Source organism: Lampetra fluviatilis, chromosome 31, assembly GCF_964198595.1.
Source record: "Lampetra fluviatilis chromosome 31, kcLamFluv1.1, whole genome shotgun sequence".
Taxonomy (NCBI): domain Eukaryota; kingdom Metazoa; phylum Chordata; class Hyperoartia; order Petromyzontiformes; family Petromyzontidae; genus Lampetra; species Lampetra fluviatilis.
In genome coordinates, this window is record NC_136305.1 from 11,525,168 (window position 1) to 11,550,427 (window position 25,260).

The 25,260-nt window shown below is 50.9% G+C and overlaps 1 protein-coding gene across 1 annotated transcript in view; it reads left to right on the plus strand.

Moving 5' to 3' along the window:
• Positions 1-25,260, plus strand: part of LOC144943553 (uncharacterized) — a 43,228-nt gene that overhangs the window by 6,526 nt on the left and 11,442 nt on the right. Inside the window, exon 2 of the mRNA XM_078871131.1 lies at positions 23,438-23,488. Coding sequence (XP_078727257.1) covers positions 23,438-23,488 — 51 coding nt within the window. The remainder of the gene's footprint in view (positions 1-23,437; positions 23,489-25,260) is intronic.

Below are 25,260 nucleotides of genomic sequence, written 5' to 3' on the forward strand. Positions count from 1 at the left end.
GGGTTCAGCAGAGGAGTCTCCAAACTCAGCAGCAGGTATGAGATCATTCGTGTTTGTGCCACGGTTTACCGGTAGACAAGCATCCTGGGCATCAACCATTGTCCCTCTGTATCGGCACCACATGGACATTCCACTCGTACAACCAATATAATGCTTTTATAATGACATGGTAAAACTATGAATACAACGTTTAGAAGCCAGAGGACATTCCTATCGCACCGCAAGGTGAACAGGGAATGGCTGTGACTCCCAGCCACACAGCTTTATCCGGGTCTGCCCACCATCATGTTTGTTGAATTTCTTTCGCACCGTACGTGGCCAACCGTGCTACTCAGAGATGTTGTATTCACGAAGGTTCTTAATGATTGTGAGCAGAGGGCCAGGAAATCCGCACGAACGTATAACAACCCAGAGCTCCGGCCTGTTGAAGGTATCATAGCCTTGGACCTCTGCAGTAGAAGACGGACAGAAAAGAAACCACATTGGGGCTCCCTCCATGAGCTTATCAGCGTGTGTGGCATGGCATTGTTGAATAATCTCTGCCAGGGCATCTGAAAAGCCTGCTGGGAAAGGAAGATGCCTGCATAGCTGTTAAAGCAGTGCCATCCCCATTGTGAAGAGTGACCACCACGGCATCCGTCCGGTTCTGTGGAATCCCTGCCGCGGCTTAATCAGTGGCAATAATGTTGACGCCAGGCAGCCTGCCACACGATCACCGCCCGCCCCCAGCAGTTCACAGAGGTCGTCAAAGCTCCACCATCTTGCATAGCCACCTCCTCGGCAGAGGGAACATCTCCAATGTCTCCACGCAGAAATAATGATCAGCAGATGAGCAGACCTGACGCTGGTGGATTAGCGATGACATCTTAGTAGAGTGGTGCTGTGCAAGTGACTTAAGGAGGTTCCGCCGAGGAGATGGAGCTTTGAAATGGGTCGGCGTGCGTGCGCTCGGTGGATTATCCCATCGCAGGATCGTGAGAGGCGGCAGCTGACGATGACGACGATTGAGTGGTTATTGTGGGCCAATGGAGCGGCTTTCATTTTATTTACCTGCGGCCACCTTATGACGGCAGAGCCGCAGGGATGTCTGAACCCCGGGCGGAGGCTGCGTGAGGCCTCCCCCAGTCACGCGTCTCTCTGCCGGCTGGGACACTTCCTCTGTCCGTCTGGCACCGGCTTCCCAGAAATATGAAAGTTACCATCCGAGACCTCACATCCGTTTCCCCTGGGCCATCAAGAGGAAGACTGCCAGCCTCAGCTGCTAGTGATGATACAATTCTCGCTTGCAAGCTTCAGAATCTCGCCGACACCATGGCCAGTCCACGTGTTATGCACACACTCATAAGCTGGAAGAATGGTAGGCGCACACATTCCAGGTGATTAGCCAATAGCTGGTGGACAGGTCAGCTCCGACGGGAGGTCCTGGTGTCAAGGACATGGGTCCGCTTTGGCTGTTCCTTCAATGCAAAGTTCTTGCTTGGATCTGGCATCATCCTCGAACCGTTGTGTGGATGCGCAGATGGTGGAACTGCGCATCGATGATTACTTTAAAAACTATTTCAATTATTTGTTTATTTTACTAGGTAAGGCCCGCCGAGCTATTTAGCTCTTTTTCAGAAGCGTCCTGGCCACAAATAATAGCTCAAATAAGTGGCGTATGTCTACACGTATGGGAGTAACCAACCACTCTAAACGCACGTGGATTCTAAATGTGGAGAGAAAAACCGGAGGACCTGGACAATAATCCACGGGGAGAACACGCAAACTCAAAACATACAAGTGTCAAGGTTGGGATCGAACCCACGACCTCCTGTATACCAGGCGAGGGAGTTAACATCTCGCTAGCTTGGTGGCGCCATTACAAACCGCGTACAAACCGAGCAGCCCTCCTTGCCGTGACTATTGAGTTGATCTGGCCCGTGATTTGCAATCACTCTCACCCGAGCGTGAGAGCTACGAGCCCCTGGGGCACTCATGTCGCCTAATAAAACATCTCTGCCCTGAGGGCCCACTTGAGCCCACGCCAGGGACCGGCCATCCACTTCATCAGCCCCGCCTGTGCCTCTCCGCGAACGTCGTCGCATATGCATCCACCACCATCATCACCACCACCACCATTCCTCTTGGCAGGGAAAGTGAGTCCACGGCCCCCCAGGCCCCAGCGTTGACAAATACAAAAATAAATTTGCCCCCTTCGCGTTGTCTGATCGTATCCTGCCCTGAGAAAAATGACTGTTCCAGCCCTGGCAATGACGGGGCCTGGCCACGAGCGAGTCGTCCACGACGCCGGCGTGAGGTGGAGTTGACACCGCACAGCTCGAATACCTCCCATGTCCCCTCGCCACCCCTCGAGAAGAGAGGCTGACGTGAGAGAGATACCGCGTGGGTGTGAGTGAGCGGCATTATCTCTTCCCTCCCTGTGCCTGCGTACTGCCTTGTTTGTCAAAGCTGCCTGGCTCATCGCTCCCAACGCGAAGCTCCGGGATCCTCTCAGCCACAGTTGTAACCCTTCCTCTACGCTTGCGACACGTGGAGCCCTTGAGAAGAACACCTCCACCCGTTTGAAACAGTCAGGCTGGCCTGTCGACGATCCATCCTGGGTTTAACCAGACCGGATTGTGCGAGGGGTTTCACAGATCCTTGAAAGATCTGGACACAGTCCCATCATTGGTGAGCTTCTCCGCCAGGCGAGGAGGCTACGTTGGCTGGGTCATGTAGCCCACATGCCCAGCCACCGCATGCCCCCAGCCACCGCATGCCCCCAGCCACCGCATGCCCCCAGCCACCGCATGCCCCCAGCCACCGCATGCCCCCAGCCACCGCATGCCCCCAGCCACCGCATGCCCCCAGCCACCGCATGCCCCCAGCCACCGCATGCCCCCAGCCACCGCATGCCCCCAGCCACCGCATGCCCCCAGCCACCGCATGCCCCCAGCCACCGCATGCCCCCAGCCACCGCATGCCCCCAGCCACCGCATGCCCCCAGCCACCGCATGCCCCCAGCCAGCGCATGCCCCCAGCCACCGCATGGCCCAGCCACCGCATGCCCCAGCCACCGCATGCCCCCAGCCACCGCATGCCCCCAGCCACCGCATGCCCCCAGCCACCGCATGCCCCCAGCCACCGCATGCCCCCAGCCACCGCATGCCCCCAGCCACCGCATGCCCAAGCAGCTTCTGGTTTGGTCGGATTAAGGGTGGCTAAACCGGCGTATCACGGGCTGGAGAAGAGATGGAGCTGATGTGGTACGGGAGGATGTGGAGCTGAGTGGACTTGCCGATGACCAGGACCAGCGGTGTCAAGATTGGCCTCTGTAGGAGGCTCTTAAAGGACGCTGCTACTGGGCAGTTGGAGGCAGCAACAACGGAGGGCAGAGGAGCGACGCTCACAAAACGAGCGTAGCGCCGGGCGTATAAAATGGAGTGAGTTGGTACAGGAGGAAGCACAGGTGGTGACTCTAGCAGTCATCTCAGTCAGACGACCCATGGCATCTGCTGGGTCTGTCCCGAGACCTCCTCCTGTCAGCGAGCCTTCGACACTTCACGTGGCTTCAAAGTGCACCTAGCCTGGCACAGGCGCCGTAGTGACGTCACCGTCACTAAGTGGCGATTGGGCGGGTATTGGTATACACTGTAGTGTATAGTGTAGTGTATAGCACGTGTGTGCTTGTGGCTTGTCTGTGTGCATTGTACATGTTGGCATGTATTGTAAACAGGCGTGTGTACCATGTACGTGTGCGCATGGAAACGGTACGTACCATATCGCACGATGATGTTTAACACGTAGCAGGAGGCTTTCGCGACCAATATCATCCATAAGAGAGGTTTTTTGGGGGGTTAGATCGCGGGAATATATAAATGTTGTGTCGTTAAACCCGCCACCACCCGACACAGCCAACGAGTAAGGGTTGTCACGAAAACAGAACGTGGCCAATTCGTCACTAGTACAGCACTAGTGTGTAGTGTAGTGTATAGTATAGTGTATAGTAGTGTATAGTGTAGAGTAGTGTATAGTATAGTGTACTAGTACAGCATGCCGGTTGTGTGTTGGAGAGCCAAGCCACAACATTTACTATCTGATATAACCCAAACAACCTCTATTATGGATAATAGTCGCTAAATCCGACGTGTTAAACAGATTGTAAATGTTGTGGCTTGGCTCTCCCACACAACAGGCGTGCTGTACTACTACACTATACTCTACACTATACACTACTCTACACTATACACTACTCTACACTATACACTACTCTACACTACACACTATACTGCTCTACACTATACACTACACTACTCTACATTATACACTACTCTACACTACACTATACACTACTCTACACTACTCTACACTACACACTATACTGCTCTACACTATACACTACACTACTCTACACTATACACTACACTACACACTACTCTACACTATACACTACACTACACACTACTCTACACTATACACTACTCTACACTATACACCAGAGGTGTGGACTCGAGTCATGTGACTTGGACTCGAGTTAGACTCGAGTCATGAATTTGATGACTTGCGACTCGACTTGGACTTGCATAACAATGACTTTGTCCCACCTCTGCTATACACTACTCTACACTATACAATATACACTACACTACACACTACTCTGTTCTATACACTAATGCTGTACTAGTGACGAATTGGCCACATTCTGTTTGAGATGCTGTTTATGTGCGGAAGTGTTTATGTGTGTACATGTTTACGTACGACCGTGGATGTGAATGTGTGTGTACTCTGTGTGTCTGTATGTGCGTGCTGTGTGTACGATGTATACACAACACATGTGCGTGTGTACTGCGTGTGTCACGTGGTACAAGGGAGATGTGGGGCTCAGTGGGCTTGTGTCAATGTTCCCCTTAGCCTGGCACACGGTTGCTGTTGTTGTTGTTGTAGATGTGATATGGGGCCATCCATTTAGTACGTACGTATAGGAGGGATGGAGGGGGGGTTAACTCAAATGCGTCTACTGACAATGTTAATTAAATATCGGCCGTTCTACAGGATTCGGGGAGGAGGGGTGGGGGGTGGGGGCTTCAGGCGAACGCAGCAGCAGGTGGGGGGGGTCAACTTGTGACTCAATGTATGGCCCACAGGTGTATGTGTACTGTGTGTGTGTACTGTGTGTGTGTAGTGTGTGTACTGTGTGTGTATTGTGTGTACTGTGTGTGTACTATGTGTGTGTACTGTGTGTGTGTACTGTGTGTGTAGTGTGTGTACTGTGTGTGTGTACTGTGTGTGTGTAGTGTGTGTACTGTGTGTGTGTAGTGTGTGTACTGTGTGTGTGTGTACTGTGTGTAGTGTGTGTGTAGTGTGTGTGTGTGTGTATTGTGTGTGAGTGTGTACTGTGTGTGTGTACTGTATGTGTGTAGTGTGTGTACTGTGTGTGTGTGTACTATGTGTGTGTGTATACTATGTGTGTGTGTACTGTGTGTGTACTATGTGTGTGTACTGTGTGTGTGTAGTGTGTGTACTGTGTGTGTGTACTGTGTGTACTATGTATGTGTATATACTATGTGTGTGTACTGTGTGTGTACTATGTGTGTGTACTGTGTGTACTGTGTGTGTGTACTGTGTGTGTCTACTGTGTATGTGTGTACTATGTATGTGTGTGTACTGTGTGTGTACTATGTGTGTGTGTACTGTGTGTGTACTATGTGTGTGTGTACTGTGTGTGTGTACTGTGTGTGTGTACTGTGTGTGTGTAATGTGTGTATTGTGTGTGTGTAGTGTGTGTAGTGTGTGTACTGTGTGTGTACTGTGTGTACTGTGTGTGTACTGTGTGTGTGTGTACTGTGTGTGTGTACTGTGTGTGTGGTGTATGTGTGTGTGTATATACTGTGTGTGTGTACTATGTGTGTGCGTATACTGTGTGTATATACTGTGTGTGTGCGTATACTGTGTGTGTATATACTGTGTGTGTACTATGTGTGTGTGTGTACTATGTGTGTGTATATACTGTGTGTGTGTTTACTGTGTGTGTGTACTATGTGTGTGTGTACTATGTGTGTGTGTGTGTACTATGTGTGTGTGTACTATGTGTGTGTGTGTACTGTGTGTGTGTGTACTATGTGTGTGTGTGTACTGTGTGTGTGTGTGTACTGTGTGTGTGTACTATGTGTTTGTGTGTGTATACTATGTGTGTGTGTACTATGTGTGTGTGTACTATGTGTGTACTGTGTGTGTGTAATGTGTGTGTGTATTATGTGTGTGTACTATGTGTGTGTGTGTACTATGTGTGTGTATATACTGTGTGTGTGTACTATGTGTGTGTACTATGTGTGTGTGTACTGTGTGTGTGGGGTGTGTGTGTACTCTGTGTGTGTGTACTATGTGTGTGTGTGTACTATGTGTGTGTGTACTGTGTGTGTGTACTATGTGTGTGTGTACTATGTGTGTGTGTGTACTATGTATGTGTATATACTGTGTGTGTGTACTATGTGTGTGAGTATACTGTGTGTACTGTGTGTGTGTGTGTACTATGTGTGTGTATATACTGTGTGTGTGTGTACTATGTGCGTGTGTGTACTATGTGTGTGTAATATGTGTGTGTGTACTGTGTGTGTGTGTACTATGTGTGTGTGTACTATGTGTGTGTGTACTGTGTGTGTGTGTACTATGTGTGTGTGTGTGTATTATGTGTGTGTGTACTGTGTGTGTGTATATATATACTGTGTGTGTGTACTGTGTGTGTACTATGTGTGTGTACTATGTGTGTGTGTGTACTATGTGTGTGTGTGTGTACTATGTGTGTGTGTGTGTACTGTGTGTGTATACTGTGTGTGTGTACTGTGGGTGTGTACTATGTGTGTGTGTGTGTATATACTGTGTGTGTGTACTGTGTGTGTATATACTGTGTGTGTATGTACTATGTGTGTGTGTACTATGTGTGTGTGTACTATGTGTGCGTGTGTACTATGTGTGTGTGTGTACTATGTGTGTGTGTACTATGTGTGCGTGTGTACTATGTGTGCGTGTGTACTATGTGTGTGTATATACTGTGTGTGTGTACTGTGTGTATGTACGGTGTGTGTATTGCGTGTATGTACTGTGTATGCATGTACTGTGTGTATCTGTGTACTCTGTATGTACTGTGTGTGTGTACTATGTGTATATGTACAGTGTGTGTATGTGTGTACTGTGTATGTGTGTACTGTGTGTATACTGTGTGTGTACTTTGTGTGTATGTGCTGTGTATGTACTGTGTGTATGTACTATGTGTGTGTACAGTGTGTGCAGTGTGTGTATGTACAGTGTGTATGTGCTGTGTGTGTATGTACTATGTACAGTGTGTGTACTGTGTGTATGTATAGTGTGTGTACAGTGTGTATGTTCTGTGTACAGTGTGTATGTGTACTGAGTGTGAATGACTCAGAGCCGCGTGTACACGCGGGGGCTGTAGCGATGACGACATCGTGGATGTGCGGTCGCCATGGCAACCACAGACACGCGCGCGTCACCAGGGGCTCCCGCATTCAAATGAGCACGCGTCTCCCAGCCCACACAGCCCTTGCCCAGCCCACACAGCCCACACAGCTCCTGCCTAGCCCACACAGCCCCTGCACAGCCCACACAGCCCACACAGCCCCTGCCCAGCCCACACAGCCCCTGCACAGCCCACACAGCCCACACAGCCCACACAGCCCCTGCCTAGCCCACACAGCCCCTGCCCAGCCCACACAGCCCCTACCCAGCCCACACAGCCCCTACCCAGCCCACACAGCCCACACAGCCCCTGCCCAGCCCACACAGCCCCTACCCAGCCCACACAGCCCACACAGCCCCTGCCCAGCCCACACAGCCCCTGCACAGCCCACACAGCCCACACAGCCCCTGCCCAGCCCACACAGCCCCTGCACAGCCCACACAGCCCACACAGCCCCTGCCCAGCCCACACAGCCCCTGCACAGCCCACACAGCCCACACAGCCCCCTGCCTAGCCCACACAGCCCCTACCCAGCCCACACAGCCCCTACCCAGCCCACACAGCCCACACAGCCCCTGCCCAGCCCACACAGCCCCTGCCCAGCCCACACAGCCCCTGCCCAGCCCACACAGCCCCTACCCAGCCCACACAGCCCCTACCCAGCCCACACAGCCCACACAGCCCCTGCCCAGCCCACACAGCCCCTGCCCAGCCCACACAGCCCCTGCCTAGCCCACACAGCCCCTACCCAGCCCACACAGCCCCTTGCCCAGCCCACACAGCCCCTACCCAGCCCACACAGCCCCTATCCAGCCCACACAGCCCCTGCCCAGCCCACACAGCCCACCCAGCCCACACAGCCCCTACCCAGCCCACCGTTGTTGTCGTGCTGCAGTCCACACATCCGCTCCCGCAAGCAGCAACCACCTCCGACACAAACTCAAACAAACGCATCAGTCTGGCAGAGATGACAAAATGTTATTCATCTCCCAGCGCCAAATGATCGTCGCCTGAAACGCGTGAATACCAGAACAGTTTGGCGTCAACAGGACCCGGTGTGTCTCATTAAAGTAGTCGGGAGTTTCAAGTTCAGAAGTCTCTCCAACCTCAGCAGCACACAGCCCAGCCTGGTCCCACAGGGTTGTTATTAGCCTCCATGAGCTGTGGACCTCTTCGAGGTCCGATCCGTACCCAATGATCACGCTGGGAACCTCCAACAGAGCTCCAACAGAGCTCCCCTCGGGGTATATCCAGAAATGAGAAAACCTCCTGAGGTTGGCCACGTGGGGATGGGACGAGATGTTAACTACCTCGCCCTGTCTGCAGGAGGTCGTGGGTTCGATCTCGAGCCCGACCCTGACACCTGCTGTGTATTTGGAGTTTGCGTGTCTCTCTCGCTGTGGCCGCGTGGATTTGTCTCCGGGTCCTCTGGTTTTTCCCTCCACATTTAAAATCCACACCACGCGTTCAGAGTCTGTGGCAGCTGCTATAAATACCCACGTGATGAGGAGCCACTCCGTTGAGCGATCATTTGTGGCCAGGCAGCTTATAACAAAATAACTGTACAGCTACTTTATGAGTGTGTTATATTATCTCTATGGTACTCTGTGTGTGAGCTGTGACCTCAATGGTATGCTGTGAGTGTGTGAGCTCTATGAGATTGTATAGGATCTCTATGATACTCTGTGAGTGGTTGAGCTCTATGAGATTGTATAGGATCTCTATGGTACTCTATGAGTGTGTGAGCTCTATGAGGTTGTATGGGATCTCTATGGTACTCTGTAAGTGTGTGAACTCTATGAGATTGTATAGGATCTCTATGGTACTCTATGAGTGTGTGAGCTCTATGAGATTGTATGGGATCTCTATGGTACTCTGTGAGTGGTTGAGCTCTATGAGATTGTATAGGATCTCTATGGTACTCTATGAGTGTGTGAGCTCTATGAGGTTGTATGGGATCTCTATAGTACTCTGTGAGTGTGTGAGCTCTATGAGATTGTATAGGATCTCTATGGTACTCTATGAGTGTGTGAGCTCTATGAGGTTGTATGGGATCTCTATGGTACTCTGTGAGTGTGTGAGCTCTATGAGGTTGTATGGGATCTCTATGGTACTCTATGAGTGTGTGAGCTCTATGAGATTGTATGGGATCTCTATGGTACTCTATGAGTGTGTGAGCCCTATGAGATTGTATATGATTTCTATGATACTCTGTGAGTGGTTGAGCTCTATGAGATTGTATAGGATCTACATGGTACTCTGTGAGTGTGTGAGCTCTATTAGGTTGTATAGGATCTCTATGGTACTCTATGAGTGTGTGAGCTCTATGAGATTGTATGGGATCTCTATGGTACTCTATGAGTGTGTGAGCTCTATGAGGTTGTATAGGATCTCTATGGTACTCTATGAGTGTGTGAGCTCTATGAGGTTGTATGGGATCTCTATGGTACTCTGTGAGTGGTTGAGCTCTATGAGGTTGTATAGGATCTCTATGGTACTCTGTGAGTGTGTGAGTTATATGAGGTTGTATAGGATCTCTATGGTACTCTATGTGTGTGTGAGCTCTATGAGGTTGTATAGGATCTCTATGGTACTCCATGAGTGTGTGAGCTCTATGAGAGTGTATGGGATCTCTATGATACTCTATGAGTGTGTGAGCTCTATGAGATTATATGGGATCTCTATGGTACTCTGTGAGTGTGTGAGCTCTATGAGATTGTATGGGATCTCTATGATACTCTATGAGTGTGTGAGTTTTATGAGATTGTATAGGATATTTATGGTACTCTGTGAGTGTGTGAGCTCTATGAGGTTGTATAGGATCTCTATGGTACTCTGGGAGTGTGTGAGCTCTATGGGATTGTATAGGATCTCTATGGTACTCTATGAGTGTGTGAGCTCTATGAGATTGTATAGGATCTCTATGGTACTTTATGAGTGTGTGAGCTCTATGAGATTGTATGGGATCTCTATGGTACTTTATGAGTGTGTGAGCTCTATGATGTTGTATAGGATCTCTATGGTACTCTATGAGTGTATGAGCTCTATGAGGTTGTATGGGATCTCTATGGTGCTCTATGAGTGTGTGAGTTGTATGAGGTTGTATAGGATCTATATGGTACTCTATGAGTGTGTGAGCTCTATGAGGTTGTATAGGATCTCTATGGTACTCTATGAGTGTGTGAGCTCTATGAGGTTGTATGGGATCTCTATGGTACTCTGTGAGTGGTTGAGCTCTATGAGGTTGTATAGGATCTCTATGGTACTCTGTGAGTGTGTGAGTTATATGAGGTTGTATAGGATCTCTATGGTACTCTATGTGTGTGTGAGCTCTATGAGGTTGTATAGGATCTCTATGGTACTCTATGAGTGTGTGAGCTCTATGAGAGTGTATGGGATCTCTATGATACTCTATGAGTGTGTGAGCTCTATGAGATTGTATGGGATCTCTATGGTACTCTGTGAGTGTGTGAGCTCTATGAGATTGTATGGGATCTCTATGATACTCTATGAGTGTGTGAGTTTTATGAGATTGTATAGGATATTTATGGTACTCTGTGAGTGTGTGAGCTCTATGAGGTTGTATAGGATCTCTATGGTACTCTGCGAGTGTGTGAGCTCTATGGGATTGTATAGGATCTCTATGGTACTCTATGAGTGTGTGAGCTCTATGAGATTGTATAGGATCTCTATGGTACTTTATGAGTGCGTGAGCTCTATGAGATTGTATAGGATCTCTATGGTACTTTATGAGTGTGTGAGCTCTATGAGATTGTATGGGATCTCTATGGTACTTTATGAGTGTGTGAGCTCTATGATGTTGTATAGGATCTCTATGGTACTCTATGAGTGTGTGAGCTCTATGAGGTTGTATGGGATCTCTATGGTACTCTATGAGTGTGTGAGCTGTATGAGGTTGTATAGGATCTATATGGTACTCTATGAGTGTGTGAGCTCTATGAGGTTGTATAGGATCTCTATGGTACTCTATGAGTGTGTGAGCTCTATGAGGTTGTATGGGAACTTTATGGTACTCTGTGAGTGGTTGAGCTCTATGAGGTTGTATAGGATCTCTATGGTACTCTGTGAGTGTGTGAGTTATATGAGGTTGTATAGGATCTCTATGGTACTCTATGTGTGTGTGAGCTCTATGAGGTTGTATAGGATCTCTATGGTACTCTATGAGTGTGTGAGCTCTATGAGGTTGTATAGGATCTCTATGGTACTCTATGAGTGTGTGAGCTCTATGAGGTTGTATGGGATCTCTATGGTACTCTGTGAGTGGTTGAGCTCTATGAGGTTGTATAGGATCTCTATGGTACTCTGTGAGTGTGTGAGTTATATGAGGTTGTATAGGATCTCTATGGTACTCTATGAGTGTGTGAGCTCTATGAGAGTGTATGGGATCTCTATGATACTCTATGAGTGTGTGAGCTCTATGAGATTGTATGGGATCTCTATGGTACTCTGTGAGTGTGTGAGCTCTATGAGATTGTATGGGATCTCTATGATACTCTATGAGTGTGTGAGTTTTATGAGATTGTATAGGATATTTATGGTACTCTGTGAGTGTGTGAGCTCTATGAGGTTGTATAGGATCCCTATGGTACTCTGCGAGTGTGTGAGCTCTATGGGATTGTATAGGATCTCTATGGTACTCTATGAGTGTGTGAGCTCTATGAGATTGTATAGGATCTCTATGGTACTTTATGAGTGTGTGAGCTCTATGAGATTGTATGGGATCTCTATGGTACTTTATGAGTGTGTGAGCTCTATGATGTTGTATAGGATCTCTATGGTACTCTATGAGTGTGTGAGCTCTATGAGGTTGTATGGGATCTCTATGGTACTCTATGAGTGTGTGAGCTGTATGAGGTTGTATAGGATCTATATGGTACTCTATGAGTGTGTGAGCTCTATGAGGTTGTATAGGATCTCTATGGTACTCTATGAGTGTGTGAGCTCTATGAGGTTGTATGGGAACTTTATGGTACTCTGTGAGTGGTTGAGCTCTATGAGGTTGTATAGGATCTCTATGGTACTCTGTGAGTGTGTGAGTTATATGAGGTTGTATAGGATCTCTATGGTACTCTATGTGTGTGTGAGCTCTATGAGGTTGTATAGGATCTCTATGGTACTCTATGAGTGTGTGAGCTCTATGAGAGTATATGGGATCTCTATGATACTCTATGAGTGTGTGAGCTCTATGAGATTGTATGGGATCTCTATGGTACTCTGTGAGTGTGTGAGCTCTATGAGATTGTATGGGATCTCTATGATACTCTATGAGTGTGTGAGTTTTATGAGATTGTATAGGATATTTATGGTACTCTGTGAGTGTGTGAGCTCTATGAGGTTGTATAGGATCTCTATGGTACTCTGCGAGTGTGTGAGCTCTATGGGATTGTATAGGATCTCTATGGTACTCTATGAGTGTGTGAGCTCTATGAGATTGTATAGGATCTCTATGGTACTCTATGAGTGTGTGAGCTCTATGAGGTTGTATGGATCTCTATGATACTCTATGAGTGTGTGAGCTGTATGAGGTTGTATAGGATCTCTATGGTACTCTATGAGTGTGTGAGCTCTATGAGATTGTATAGGATCTCTATGGTACTTTGTGAGTGTGTGAGCTCTATGAGATTGTATAGGATCTCTATGGTACTCTATGAGTGTGTGAGCTCTATGAGGTTGTATGGGATCTCTATGGTACTCTGTGAGTGTGTGAGTTCTATGAGGTTGTATAGGATCTCTATGGTATTCTATGAGTGTGTAAGCTCTATGAGATTGTATAGGATCTCTATGGTACTCTGTGAGTGTGTGAGCTCTATGAGATTCTATAGGATCTCGATGGTACTCTGTGAGTGTGTGAGCTCTATGAGATTGTATGGGATCTCTATGGTACTCTATGAGTGTGTGAGCTCTATGATGTTGTATAGGATCTCTATGGTACTCTATGAGTGTGTGAGCTCTATGAGATTGTATAGGATCTCTATGGTACTCTATGAGTGTGTGAGCTCTACGAGGTTGTATAGGATTTCTATGGTACTCTGTGAGTGTGTGAGCTCTATGAGATTGTATGGGATGTCTATGGTACTCTGTGAGTGTGTGAGCTCTATGAGATTGTATGGGATCTCTATGGTACTCTATGAATGTGTGAATGTTATATGAGGCTTATTGGGAGCTGCAGTTCATGCAATCGTGTCTGACTCATCGACTGTGACCCACATACGCACACACAGACACACGCACTACACCCACACACTGCACACATGCATAAAGACAAAGATCCCCCATGTAGCCTTTAACGGACTGTTCGGGCAAGTGCTCTTCACGAGCACCTGTTAAAGTTGGCACGGCACACGATGGGGTAAGTGGCCAGCACCACGCCAGACCGCCTTTGTATCACCAGTGCCGATGTTTACTCACCGCACCAGGTTCCCATTTAAGGTTGAGTCGACCTAGCAGAGGCCCAGAACTGGTTCACATTCGCTGTCACGGATGTTGACCATGAGCGGGAATCGAACTCGGGTCGCCAGGTTCGTAGCGCAGTACACAACAACACACATACCTCCAACACACACAACAACAACAACCGCCATTCGCCACTAAGTGGCGGTGACGTCACCACGACGCTTGTGCCAGGCCATGTGCACCTTGAGGCCACGTGAAGTGTTGAACGCCCGCTGGCAGTAGGTCACGGGGCAGACCCAAGTGCCACGGGTCGACTGACCGAGATGACTGGCTGATGCACCACCTGTGCCCCCTACTGTACCAACTTGCTGTGCTTTAGCCACCCGGCGCTCCGCTCGTTGTTGTGAGCGTCGCTCCTCCACCCTCCGTTGTTGTTGGAGGGCGACTGCCTCCAACTGCCCAGTAGCGTCCTTCACGAGCCTCCTCCACAGAGGCCGATCTTGACACCGCTGGTACCAGTCATCGGCAAGTCCACTCAGCTCCACGTCCTCCTGTACCACATCACTCCATCTCTTCTCTAGCCCGTGCCGTGCCCGTTTAGCCCCCTCGATCCGGCCAAACAAAAGCTGTTTAGGCATGCGGTGGCTGGGCATGCGGGCTACATGACCCAGCCAACGCAGCCTTGCCTGCCGAAGGAGCTCACCGATGGGACTTTGCCCAGATCTTTCAAGGATTTGTGAGCTCCTCACACAATCCAGCCTGGTTAAACCCAGGATGGATCGTAGGCAGGCCAGCCAAAATGTTTCCAACTGGCGAAGATGCTCCTTTAGGGGGGTCCACGTTTCGCAAGCGTAGAGAAGGGAGTGAATGAATGTTGCCTGAGAAGACCTGAAGCTTCATGCGGAGCGACAGACCAGGTAGCTTCCACACAGCGTTACGCAACCGATGAAAATATATTGCCGCTCGACTGATTTGGAGTGAGGCCTCTGCTGTTAAACTAGAGCCGGTCATAAGCACACTGCCCAGGTATGGGAAACTCTCCACTCTCTCCACTACTGCCCTATCACCGATTGGGAGTTGTGGGGGTAGAGTGTCCGTTGGTACAAAATATCCAGGCAGGTGCTTAGTTTTGGTGGGGCTGATGGTAAGGCCCCACCTCTTAGTGGCACGCTCCAGTCTCAGCAGCAGCGTCTCCAACTCCTCTTCTGAATGAGCAGCTATTACCAAATCATCGCCATACATAACGTGGTTGACCAATAAGGAGCCATCCCTTGATCGCACCCGGGCGTCGATCAGCCTGCCATTATATCTGTACCAAATGGAAATTCCCCCGGTACAGCTATTGAAGGCTTCACGAACTACGCGGTCAAAATAGATGTTAAATAATGTGGGAGCCAGAGGACATCCCTGTTGCACCCCAAGGTGTACAGGGAAAGGCTCTGACTCCCGGCCACGTAGTTTTACCCGGTCCTGCTCACCATCATGAAGGTCCTTAATGATCGTGAGCAGAGGGTCAGGGACTCTGAAAGCACGAAGAACAACCCAGAGCCCAGGCCTACTGATGGTATCATAGGCCTTGACCAGGTTAATAAAGCAGAGATGTAGGTCCTGTTTGAATTTCCTACACTTCTGCTGTAGCAGACGGACAGAAAATATGGCATCTGTGCAGGACCACCCTTTCCTGAAACCGCATTGGGGCTCCGCAAGCCTCTCCTCAGCGTGCCTAGCAAGGCGATGTTGAATAATCCTTGCCAGGACCTTTCCCGGCACACTGAGGAGTGAGATGCCCCTGTAGTTGTTACAGTCTGTGCGGTCCCCCTTCTTAAAGAGGGGGACCACCAGGGCATCCTTCCAATCCTGCGGAACCCGTCCAGTGGTCCAGTCTGTTGTTATGATGTCATATAGGGCAGCCTGTGCACAAACGCCACCCTCCCTCAGAATTTCGCTTGGGAGATCATCTCTGCCCGGTGCCTTTCCTGGTCTCAGACTCTGGATCGCCTTCAGTACTTCCTCAACAGATGGCACCTCAGCCAGCCACTCACAGGGGGTGACCTCTTACAATATTTGAGGCACCGCAGCCTCAGCAGGGTTATCCCCACTTTGTGCCATGATGTTTTCCTGGCTGAGGGATTTCCCCTCCCCCAAGACCTCACAGAAATGCTCAGCAAATCTGCAAAGCTGTTCCTGGGGGTCGGAGATTGGATCACCGTTTTTTCCCCTAATGATGATAATAGGTGTGGCGCTGCAGGTTACTTTTTTGATGGAGTTAAATAGTGATTTGTGATCGCGGGCCACTGAGGCAGACTCTATCTCCTCAGCAACCCGCGACCACCACCCATCCTTGCAGCGCCTTATGGCTCTCCGAACCTCCGAGCGAAGGCTGTGGTAAACCTCATTCTCTGACGTGGGGTGCTGTAGCCGATGAGAGTGGGCCTGTTGCTTTTTCTCAACTAACCTGAACACCTCCACTGTCAGCCAGGGTTTCTGGGGAGGTCTGGACCGCGTCTCCAAAGCAGCCATTGCAGCTGCATGAGTCACAGTCCTAAACCTCGCCCATTTACCCTCGACATCAGGAGGAGTGGGGGACGATGCCAACCCCAGCTGCAAGCGATCATGAAATTCTCGCTTGCAACTTTCATCAGTTAACTGAGACCAGGCCACTTTTGGTTGGAATGGGGTCCTGGGTGTACACCTACCACCGGAGTGGAAGAATGGCAGGCGCATCTTACAGATGACTAGTCGATGGTTAGAGGGCAGATCAGCTCCACGGTAGGTCCTGGTGTCAAGGACATGGGCTCACATCCGCTGGTCCATCACTATGTAGTCCAGCAGATGTTCTTGCTTGGACCCGGCATGCATCCATGATGTTGTGTGGATGCGCCGATGCCGAAAGAGCGTGTTGGTAATTACAAGCCCATGGGCTGCACAAAAATCTAGCAGCTTCCTACCTACACATACACACATATACAAACACATACACACACGTACAACAACAACAACAACCGCCATTCGCCACTAAGTGGCGGTGACGTCACACACGTACATACACACACACGTTTACATGATTACCAATGTCATCATTATCATGTCCACTTGTTCACCCCGGAAAGCCTCGCCGAGTCTCAAGTCTGTTTTCCAGGAGGGTCCTGCAAAGTGTTTTGAATTCGTGGGGCGATGCTGCCGCAGCTGCTGCTGCTGCGTGCTCCGAGTGGAGTGATTTGCGGTGTCATTATTCTGCATCGAGGATGTGGTTTGGCCAATACGGGTCACACTGCACGCGCGGGGTATTTAGCGATTGGAGGCAACCGGAGAACCCGCAGGAAACCCCACGCAGAAGAGGGGGGGGGAGCGTATTCTTTGGTTCTTTCGGTAAAGTCCCGTAGATAGAAAAATAATAATACAAAAGAAAGTGAAAAAAATAATGAAAATTATAAAAAACTAATGTAGACTGTAGCCTGGGTCTTAATCGGAGTGAGTGTACTGGCAGTCTATAATGTAGACTGTAGCCTGGTTATTAAGCTGGGTGAGTGTACTGGTAGTCTATATTGTAGACTGTAGCCTGGTTATTAAGCTGGGTGAGTGTACTGGCAGTCTACAAACTCTACACAGTGAGGCAGCCCAAGTCTCACCCAGGCCCCTCCTGGCTGTGGGGAGCGAGTTGCGGTCACGGTGCTGCCGCCCTGCAGCCGCCCTGCAGCCTGACCAGCGGCAGGGGGGATCGGAGGATGGTGAGGCGACAGGGGGGATGGGAGGGTGGTGATGCGACAGGGGAGATGGAAGGGTGGTGACGCGGACTGGCAGCGAGGGTCGTGATGCACCGCTTAAGGAGCTGATGATGCTTGTTTTTTTCTCTTTTGCAAAAAATGCACATCGGGCTGAGTGCTTTTGTGTACACGGGGTTTGTGAATCGTTGGTGCCTTGTAGAGGCTGAGGCAGGCGAACACGTGAGAGGCAGGCGGTGGGCAGAGGGAGAGAGAGGGGAAGAGAGAGAGACAGAGAGAAAGATGGGGAGAGAGAGACAGACGTGGAGAGACAGAGAGACATATACAGAGACAGGTACGAGGGAGACAGCGAAACTGACAGGGCAGAGACAGGGGGAGAGGGATGGGCAAATATATTGAGAGGGAGTCCGGGAGAGACAGAGATGCAGAGAGTGGTGCAGACACGGGGAAAGATGAAGGGACAGGGAGATAGAGAGAGAGAGACGGAGAAAGATGGAGAGAGAGATTCAGAGCGATAGAGAGAGAGATGGACACAGGGAGGGACAGGGAGAGAGGCTGAGAGAGGGAGACATGGACACAGGGAGGGACAGGGAGAGAGACTGAAAGAGAGACATGGACACAGGGAGGGACAGGGAGAGACATGGACACAGGGAGGGACAGGGAGAGAGACTGAGAGAGGGAGACAAGGACACAGGGAGGGACAGGGAGAGAGACTGAAAGAGGGAGAGAGACATGGACACAGGGAGAGACAGGGAGAGAGGCTGAGAGAGGGAGAGAGACATGGACACAGGGAGGGACAGGGAGAGAGACTGAGGGAGAGAGACATGGACACAGGGAGGGACAGGGAGAGAGGCTGAGGGAGAGAGACGGGGTGAGCGGGCTGCTCGCTCTCCGTGCACTGATTATTAATCAGAGATGTGTGGCGAGGGGGGAGGGGCGAGGGGGGAGGCGGGACGGCTGTTCGTCAGAGGGAGGCTGTTTGAATTTGAACGTCTTTCGCACCGTACGTAGCCAACCGTGCTCACAGGAGGCGCCGGAGTGATGAGTATTCGCTGCTGCTGCGTTGCGAACGGCAGCACTGGACACGCACCGCGTCACCGCCCCGTGTGTGTGTGTGGCCTTCAAGAGAACAATGTATGGTAAGCGACGTTTCGGGCAAAGGTCCTTCTTCAATTCAGTGAATGGAATGAGCTGCGAAGAAGGGCCCTAGCCCGAACCGTCGCCCACGGTCAACGTTCCCCTTGAGGGGGGGGGGGCATTGCTGAGGACGGCACGAGTTGAGACTCGTCCCGCGGTTCATGCCCTCCGCTCTCAGCCCGGGGCAGCAGCTGCAGCAGCAGCAGCAGCTGCAGCAGCAGCAGCAGCAGCTGCAGCAGCTTTCCAGCGCTCAGCCCTGCACGGCTCCGGCCCCAATAAAGAAATGAAGCCCCACTATGGACCCAAGGGCCCGAGTTCGAGCCCAGGTCACAGCCAACGTCGATGGGCAGTGACGACCGAACTGGGCTCAGCGTCATCCCTTAGCCAGCACTGCGCCGACCGCTACTGACCTGCGTGGTGAAGTATGGTCAGATAGCCCCTCACCGTGCCGGACACGGTGAGGGGAGGCCATCACCCAGCGCAGTTGTGTGTGGGTGCAAGCCGCTCTGTGTGGGTGGAAGTCGCTATAATGTGTGGGTGGAAGCCGCTGTGGTGTGTGGGTGGAAGAATCAGAATCAGAAACGGTTTTAATCGCCATGTAAGTTTGCACAAACAAGGAATTCACTATGGCAGGACGGTGCATACATTTAACATATAGGAATCTTAAAAAACTTATATAAAAGGTATACACTCTAACTATACTAACGTTACAAAGTATAACTAATACTAAGGGGCTAAAATCTGTAAAATTATGAATAAGTAGACCATATAAAATGTGAAATGTAAGATGTGAATTAACCGTAGTAAACAATCTTAAAATACAAAAATACAAATAAGATTACACGTTGTAAGTATGGAAAGGTGTAATTATGTAGGTAAAATGTTATAGTAAGTGTAAAAGTCATTTTAAGTGTAAAAGTCATTTTAAGCCCTTGGCCTTGTTGAAGAGGCCAACAGCGGATGGGAAGAAACAGTTTTTATGACGTGAGGTTTTGGTCTTGATGGACCGCAGCCTTCTGCCGGAGGGGAGTAGCTGGAACAGAGAGTATCCAGGGTGAGAGGAATCGTCCACAATCTTCCTCGCTCGCCTCAGGGTCCTCAAAGTGTGCAGGTCCTCAAGGGTTGGTAGATTACAGCCAATCACCTTCTCAGCAGTGCGGATGATACGCTGCAGTCTGCTCTTGTCCTTGGCAGTGGCAGCAGCGTACCAGACGGTGATGGAGGAGGTGAGGATGGACTCAATGATGGCTGTATAGAAGTGCACCATCATTGTCTTTGGCAGATTAAGTTTCTTCAGCTGCCGTAGGAAGTACATCCTCTGTTGAGCTCTCTTGATAAGGGAGCTGATGTTCAGTTCCCACTTGATGTCCTGTGAAAGAATAGTGCCCAGGAAGCGGAAGGACTCCACATTGTTGACTGGGCAGTCACAAAGGAAGATGGGGGTGAGTGGGGCTGTATTCTTCCTGAAGTCCACAACCATCTCCACGGTCTTAAGAGCATTAAGCTCCAGGTTGTTCTGGCTACACCAGGTCACCAGGTTGTCAGCTTCCCTCCTATAGTCAGACTCATCTCCATCAGAAATTAGCCCAATGAGGGTGGTGTCGTCTGCAAACTTCAAGAGTTTGACGGACGGGTGACTGGAGGTGCAGCTGTTGGTGTACAGGGTGAAGAGCAGAGGGGAAAGGACTCAGCCCTGAGGAGATCCGGTGCTGATGGACCTGGAGGCAGAAACTTGTGATCCCAGCTTAACGCACTGCTTCCTGTCAGACAGGAAGTCTGTGATCCATCTGCAGGTGGAGTCTGGCACGTTCAGCAGGGAGAGCTTGTCCTGAAGCAGGGCAGGGATGGTGGTGTTAAAAGCCGAGCTAAAGTCCACAAACAGGATCCTGGCGTAGGATGCTGTGGAGTCCAGATGCTGTTTGGTGAGTGGAGAGCCATGTTAACTGCGTCATCCACAGACCTGTTGGCTCTGTAGGCAAACTGAAGGGGGTCTAGTAGAGGGCCTGTGATGGCTTTGAGGTGTGCCAGGACCAGGCGCTCAAAAGTCTTCATTACCACGGAGGTAAGGGCGATGGGTCTGTAATCATTTAGTCCTGTTGGCCTTGGCTTTTTGGGCACTGGAATGATGATGGAGGACTTGAGACAGGCTGGTACATGGCATGTCTCCATGGAGGTGTTAAATATGTTGGTGAACACCGGAGACAGCTGGTCCGCGCAGTGCTTGAGGGTGGCTGGAGCGACGGAGTCCGGCCCAGCTGCTTTGCGTGGGTTCTGCCTTTTGAAAAGTATTTTAACTTCTCCCTCCTGAATGGAGATAGTTGTCTCTGTGGTGTGGGGCCGGATAGGGACCTCTTGGGTGGGAAGGGGTAGTTCAGGACAGTCCAATTGTCTTTCAAATCTGCATTAGAACTCGTTCAGGTCGTTGGCCAGGTGGGAGTCGTTAGTGGTGTGGGAGGCTCTGGGCTTGTAGTTGGTGATCTGCCTGAGCCCTCTCCAGACAGAAGCAGAGTCGTTAGCAGAGAACTGGTGTTTTAGTCTCTCTGAGTACAGTCGTTTAGCCTCTCTCACCGCTTTGCTAAACCTGTTCTTCAACTCCTTGAATCTGTCTCTATCCCCACTCCTAAACGCTTCCTCCTTCTCCAACCTCAACCTTCTGAGCTTTGCTGAGAACCAGGGCTTGTTGTTGTTGAAGTTCACCCTGGTGCGTGTTGGAATACAGCAGTCCTCACAGAAGCTGATGTACGACGTCACAGCCTCTGTGAGTTCATCCAGACTATTGGTAGCAGTCGTGAACATATCCCAGTCAATACAGTCCAAGCACGCCCGCAATTCCTCTATAGCCTCACTGGTCCACTGTTTAAATGTCCTCACAGCAGGTTTACAGAGCTTTAGTTTCTGCATGTATGCTGGAATTAGGTGGACCATGACATGGTCAGAGTGTCCCAGTGCTGCTCTGGGGACGGCGTGGTAGGCTCTACTGACTGTAGTGTAACAGTGATCCAGAGTGTTCCCTTCTCTGGTAGGGCATTTAATGAATTGTCTGTATTTGGGGAGTTCGTGGCTGAGGTTGCCTTTGTTGAAGTCGCCAAGTACGATAACCAGCGAATCTGGATTTGCTCGCTCCACACTCAGAATCTGGTCGGCGAGCATGCGTTGGGCGAACTCGCGAAGCCGCTATAATGTGTGGGTGTGGGTGGAAGCCGCTATAATGTGTGGGTGGAAGCCGCTGTGGTGTGTGGGTGGAAGCCGCTCTGTGTGGGTGTGGGTGGAAGCCGCTATGATGTGTGGGTGGAAGCCACTCTCCAGGTCCTCCGGTTTTCCCCTCCACATTGGGACTCATCATCACCACGCGTTGAGAGTATTTCGCTGCCACACATTCCCACGCTACTTCGTTGAGGCATCAGCTGAGGCCAGGTCGCTTCTGAAAACGAGCCACAAAGCTCTGTGAGCCGTACCCAGTGAAATAACGAGTTGAGTTGAGTCGAGTGTTTGCCCCTCGCATGCGTGCGGTTCCTTTGGATGCTCCGGTTTCTCGGTCCAGACGCTTGGCCAGTAACACCACCACGTGTCGAGGAACGCAGAGCTTGGGCAATTGTTGGTAGTGCCGGCTCCTCCCCACCGACTGCTGCTGCCTCCCCGCTCGTCGTCTGTGGCTCAAGCAGCATGCACCACCATCACACCACCTCCGGGCATCCTCGCAGCACAGGATTTGGATAACCATCGAACTAAGACGGTCACCAAACTCGTTTTAAAACTCATTTCTGTAGAACTGATTCCTGTGTTTAGTTTGTCCACCATCCCCCGAACCCCCGATGAGCATGGTTGGCTACGTACGGTGCGAAAGAAGATCAACACAGATATAGGTCCCCTGTATAGCCTTAACAGACTGTTGGGGCAAGTGCTGTTAGCGAGCACCTACGAAGGCCGGCTCGGCACACGAGGGTGTGGGTGGCCAATACCACGCCCGGCCGCCTTTGTCTCCTCAGTGGTGATGTTTACACATCGCACCGGGTATTAATTTGAGGCTGAGTCGACCTAGGGGAGTCCCAGGACCGGTTAAAGTAATCGTCACCGGTGTTGGCCGTGAGCGGGAATGGATCCTGGGTCGCCAGGTTCGTGGCGCAGCGTTCGGCATCCACACGCCTCGTCTGCTCCTCGCTCTCTCGACGAGAGCGGGGAGCGGATATCGTGCCGTGCGTTGTCAGTTCACATCGTCGTGAAGATTATTCATATTGCCGGAAGGCGCCTTTTCTCCCTCAGAGTCGAACCGATATATGTGTTTTCCCCCCGATGGCGCCCGTGCAAAAGAGTGTCAATTTTGCCCGTGACTGCCAGCTGACTTGGGAGTCAGCCGGGGGGCTGGGGCACTGCGCGCCTCACGGCTGGAAGGGGGTCACGGCGCCGGGGGCCTTCCCTGGTGGAGACGGAGCGACGAGACGAGGTCGCGGATCGCTGCGTCGCAGGGTCGTGAGAGGTGGCGGCGGCTTGCGGAGGCCTTCGTCCAGCAGGGGATTCATCATGGCTCCTACTGCTCCTGCTGCTGCTGCTGATGATGATGATGATTGAGCTGTCTGCGTAGTTAATCTTCCTCCGTGTATCCCCCTGTCTCCCTCTCTCCCTGTGTCTCCCTCTCTCCATCTGTCTCCCTGTGTCTCCCTCTCTCCCTGTGTCTCCCTGTGTCTCCCTGGCCCCTTCTACCCCCCCCCCCCAGGCTGCTTGTTTGATCGCGAGCTGTGCTCCTCCTGGGAGGTCTGCGTGAACGGTGAGAATACAACGCGCACACACACACCCACGCAAAGACAGAGATCCCTCATATAGCCTGAACAGCACCAGGCCCGGGCGCGTTTGTCTACTCCTATGTACACGTATGTGTGTTGAACTTCTTTCGCACCATACATATCCAACTGTTCCCTCAATAGACAACACAACAGCCGCCATTCGCTGCAAAGTGGCTGGATGGATAGTAGGCAGGCCAGCCTGTATGTTCAAACTGGTGCAGATGTTCCTTTAGAAGGGTCCACGTTTCACAGGTTTAGAGAATGGAGGGCATGACTGTGGCCGAGAAAACCCGGAGCTTCGTGTGGAGTGATAGACCAGGTAGCTTCCACACAGCATTATGCATCTGATGGGAAGATAATGCCGCTCTGCTGATTCACAATGGAACATGTGCTGCCAAAGCGAAGCTGGTAATAAGAGCACTGCCCAGGTATAGGGCCAGTTGAAATCCCTATCGCATGCCAAAGTGACTAATGGCCACACAATTTTTACCCGGGCCTGCCCACCATCATGAAAGTCCTCAATGATTGTGAGCAGAGGTTCAGGGACTCCAACATCATGGAGAATAAGCCAGATTGTTGGGCTATTGATGGTATCAAAGGTCTTGACCAGGTCAATATAGCAGAGATGTAGGTCCTGTTGAAACTCCCCACACATCTGCTTTAGCAGACGGACAGAGAATGTGGTGTAAGTGCGAGAACGCACCGGCCTGAAGCTCCATTGGGGTTCCGGAAGTCTCTCCTCAGCCTGGTGAGGGGTTGACGCTCAGTAATCCTTCCCCAGGACCTTTCCCGGCACACTGGCCATCGAGCTGACCCGGTCGTTTTTTTTTACAATCAGTGCGGTCCCCCTTCTTAAATAGGGGAACCTCACCAAGGCATCCTTGCAATCCTGCATAATCTGTCCTCGTGGTCCAGACAGTTGTGACGATGTCCCATCGGGCATCCCGCACACAAACGCCACCCTCCCTCAGCAGTTCGCTACAGAGGTCATCCCTGCCCGGTTGCATCACCCGGTCTCAGGCTCTGGATCGCCCTTCGCGCTTCCCCAACAGATGCCACGTCGGCCAGTCGCTCGCACGCACGGAGTTGGCTGCCTCCTCCAGTATTGAGGCACAGCAGCCCCGGCAGGGTCAACCCCCACCTTGCCCCCACGATGTTTGAGCTGAAGGGTTTCCCCTCCCCCCAAGACGTCACAGAAATGGTCAACAAACTCGCAGATCAGCTCCCTGGGGGTTGGATTTCGGATCACCACTCTTTCCCTTCAGGGCAGTAATGTGTATGCTGCTGCAATTTACTTTTTTTTATGGAGTCAAAGAGCGATTTGTGATCGCAAGCTACTGAGGCGGTTTCGATCTCCTCGGCAACCCGCGACCACCACTTACCCTTGCAGCGCCACACGGCTCTCCGAACCTTCGAGTGAAGGCTGCGGTAAGACTTCTCATATTCGGACGTGGGATGCTGTAGACGTTGGGAGAGGCCTGTCACTTTTTCTCAGCCAGCCGGAACACCTCTTTTATCAGTCAGGGTCTCTGGGGAGGTCTGGACTGCGCATCCAATGCAGCCATGACAGCTGCATGAGCCACAGTCCTGAACCTGACCCATTTTCCTTTGGCATCAGGAAGAGAAGGCGGGGAAGGGACGATGCCAACCTCAGTTTGCAAGGTGATCATGAAATTCCGACGTGTAGCTTTCATCAGCGAGCCAAGACCAGGCCACTGTGGGTTTGAATGCGGCGCTCGGTGGACACCAAACACCG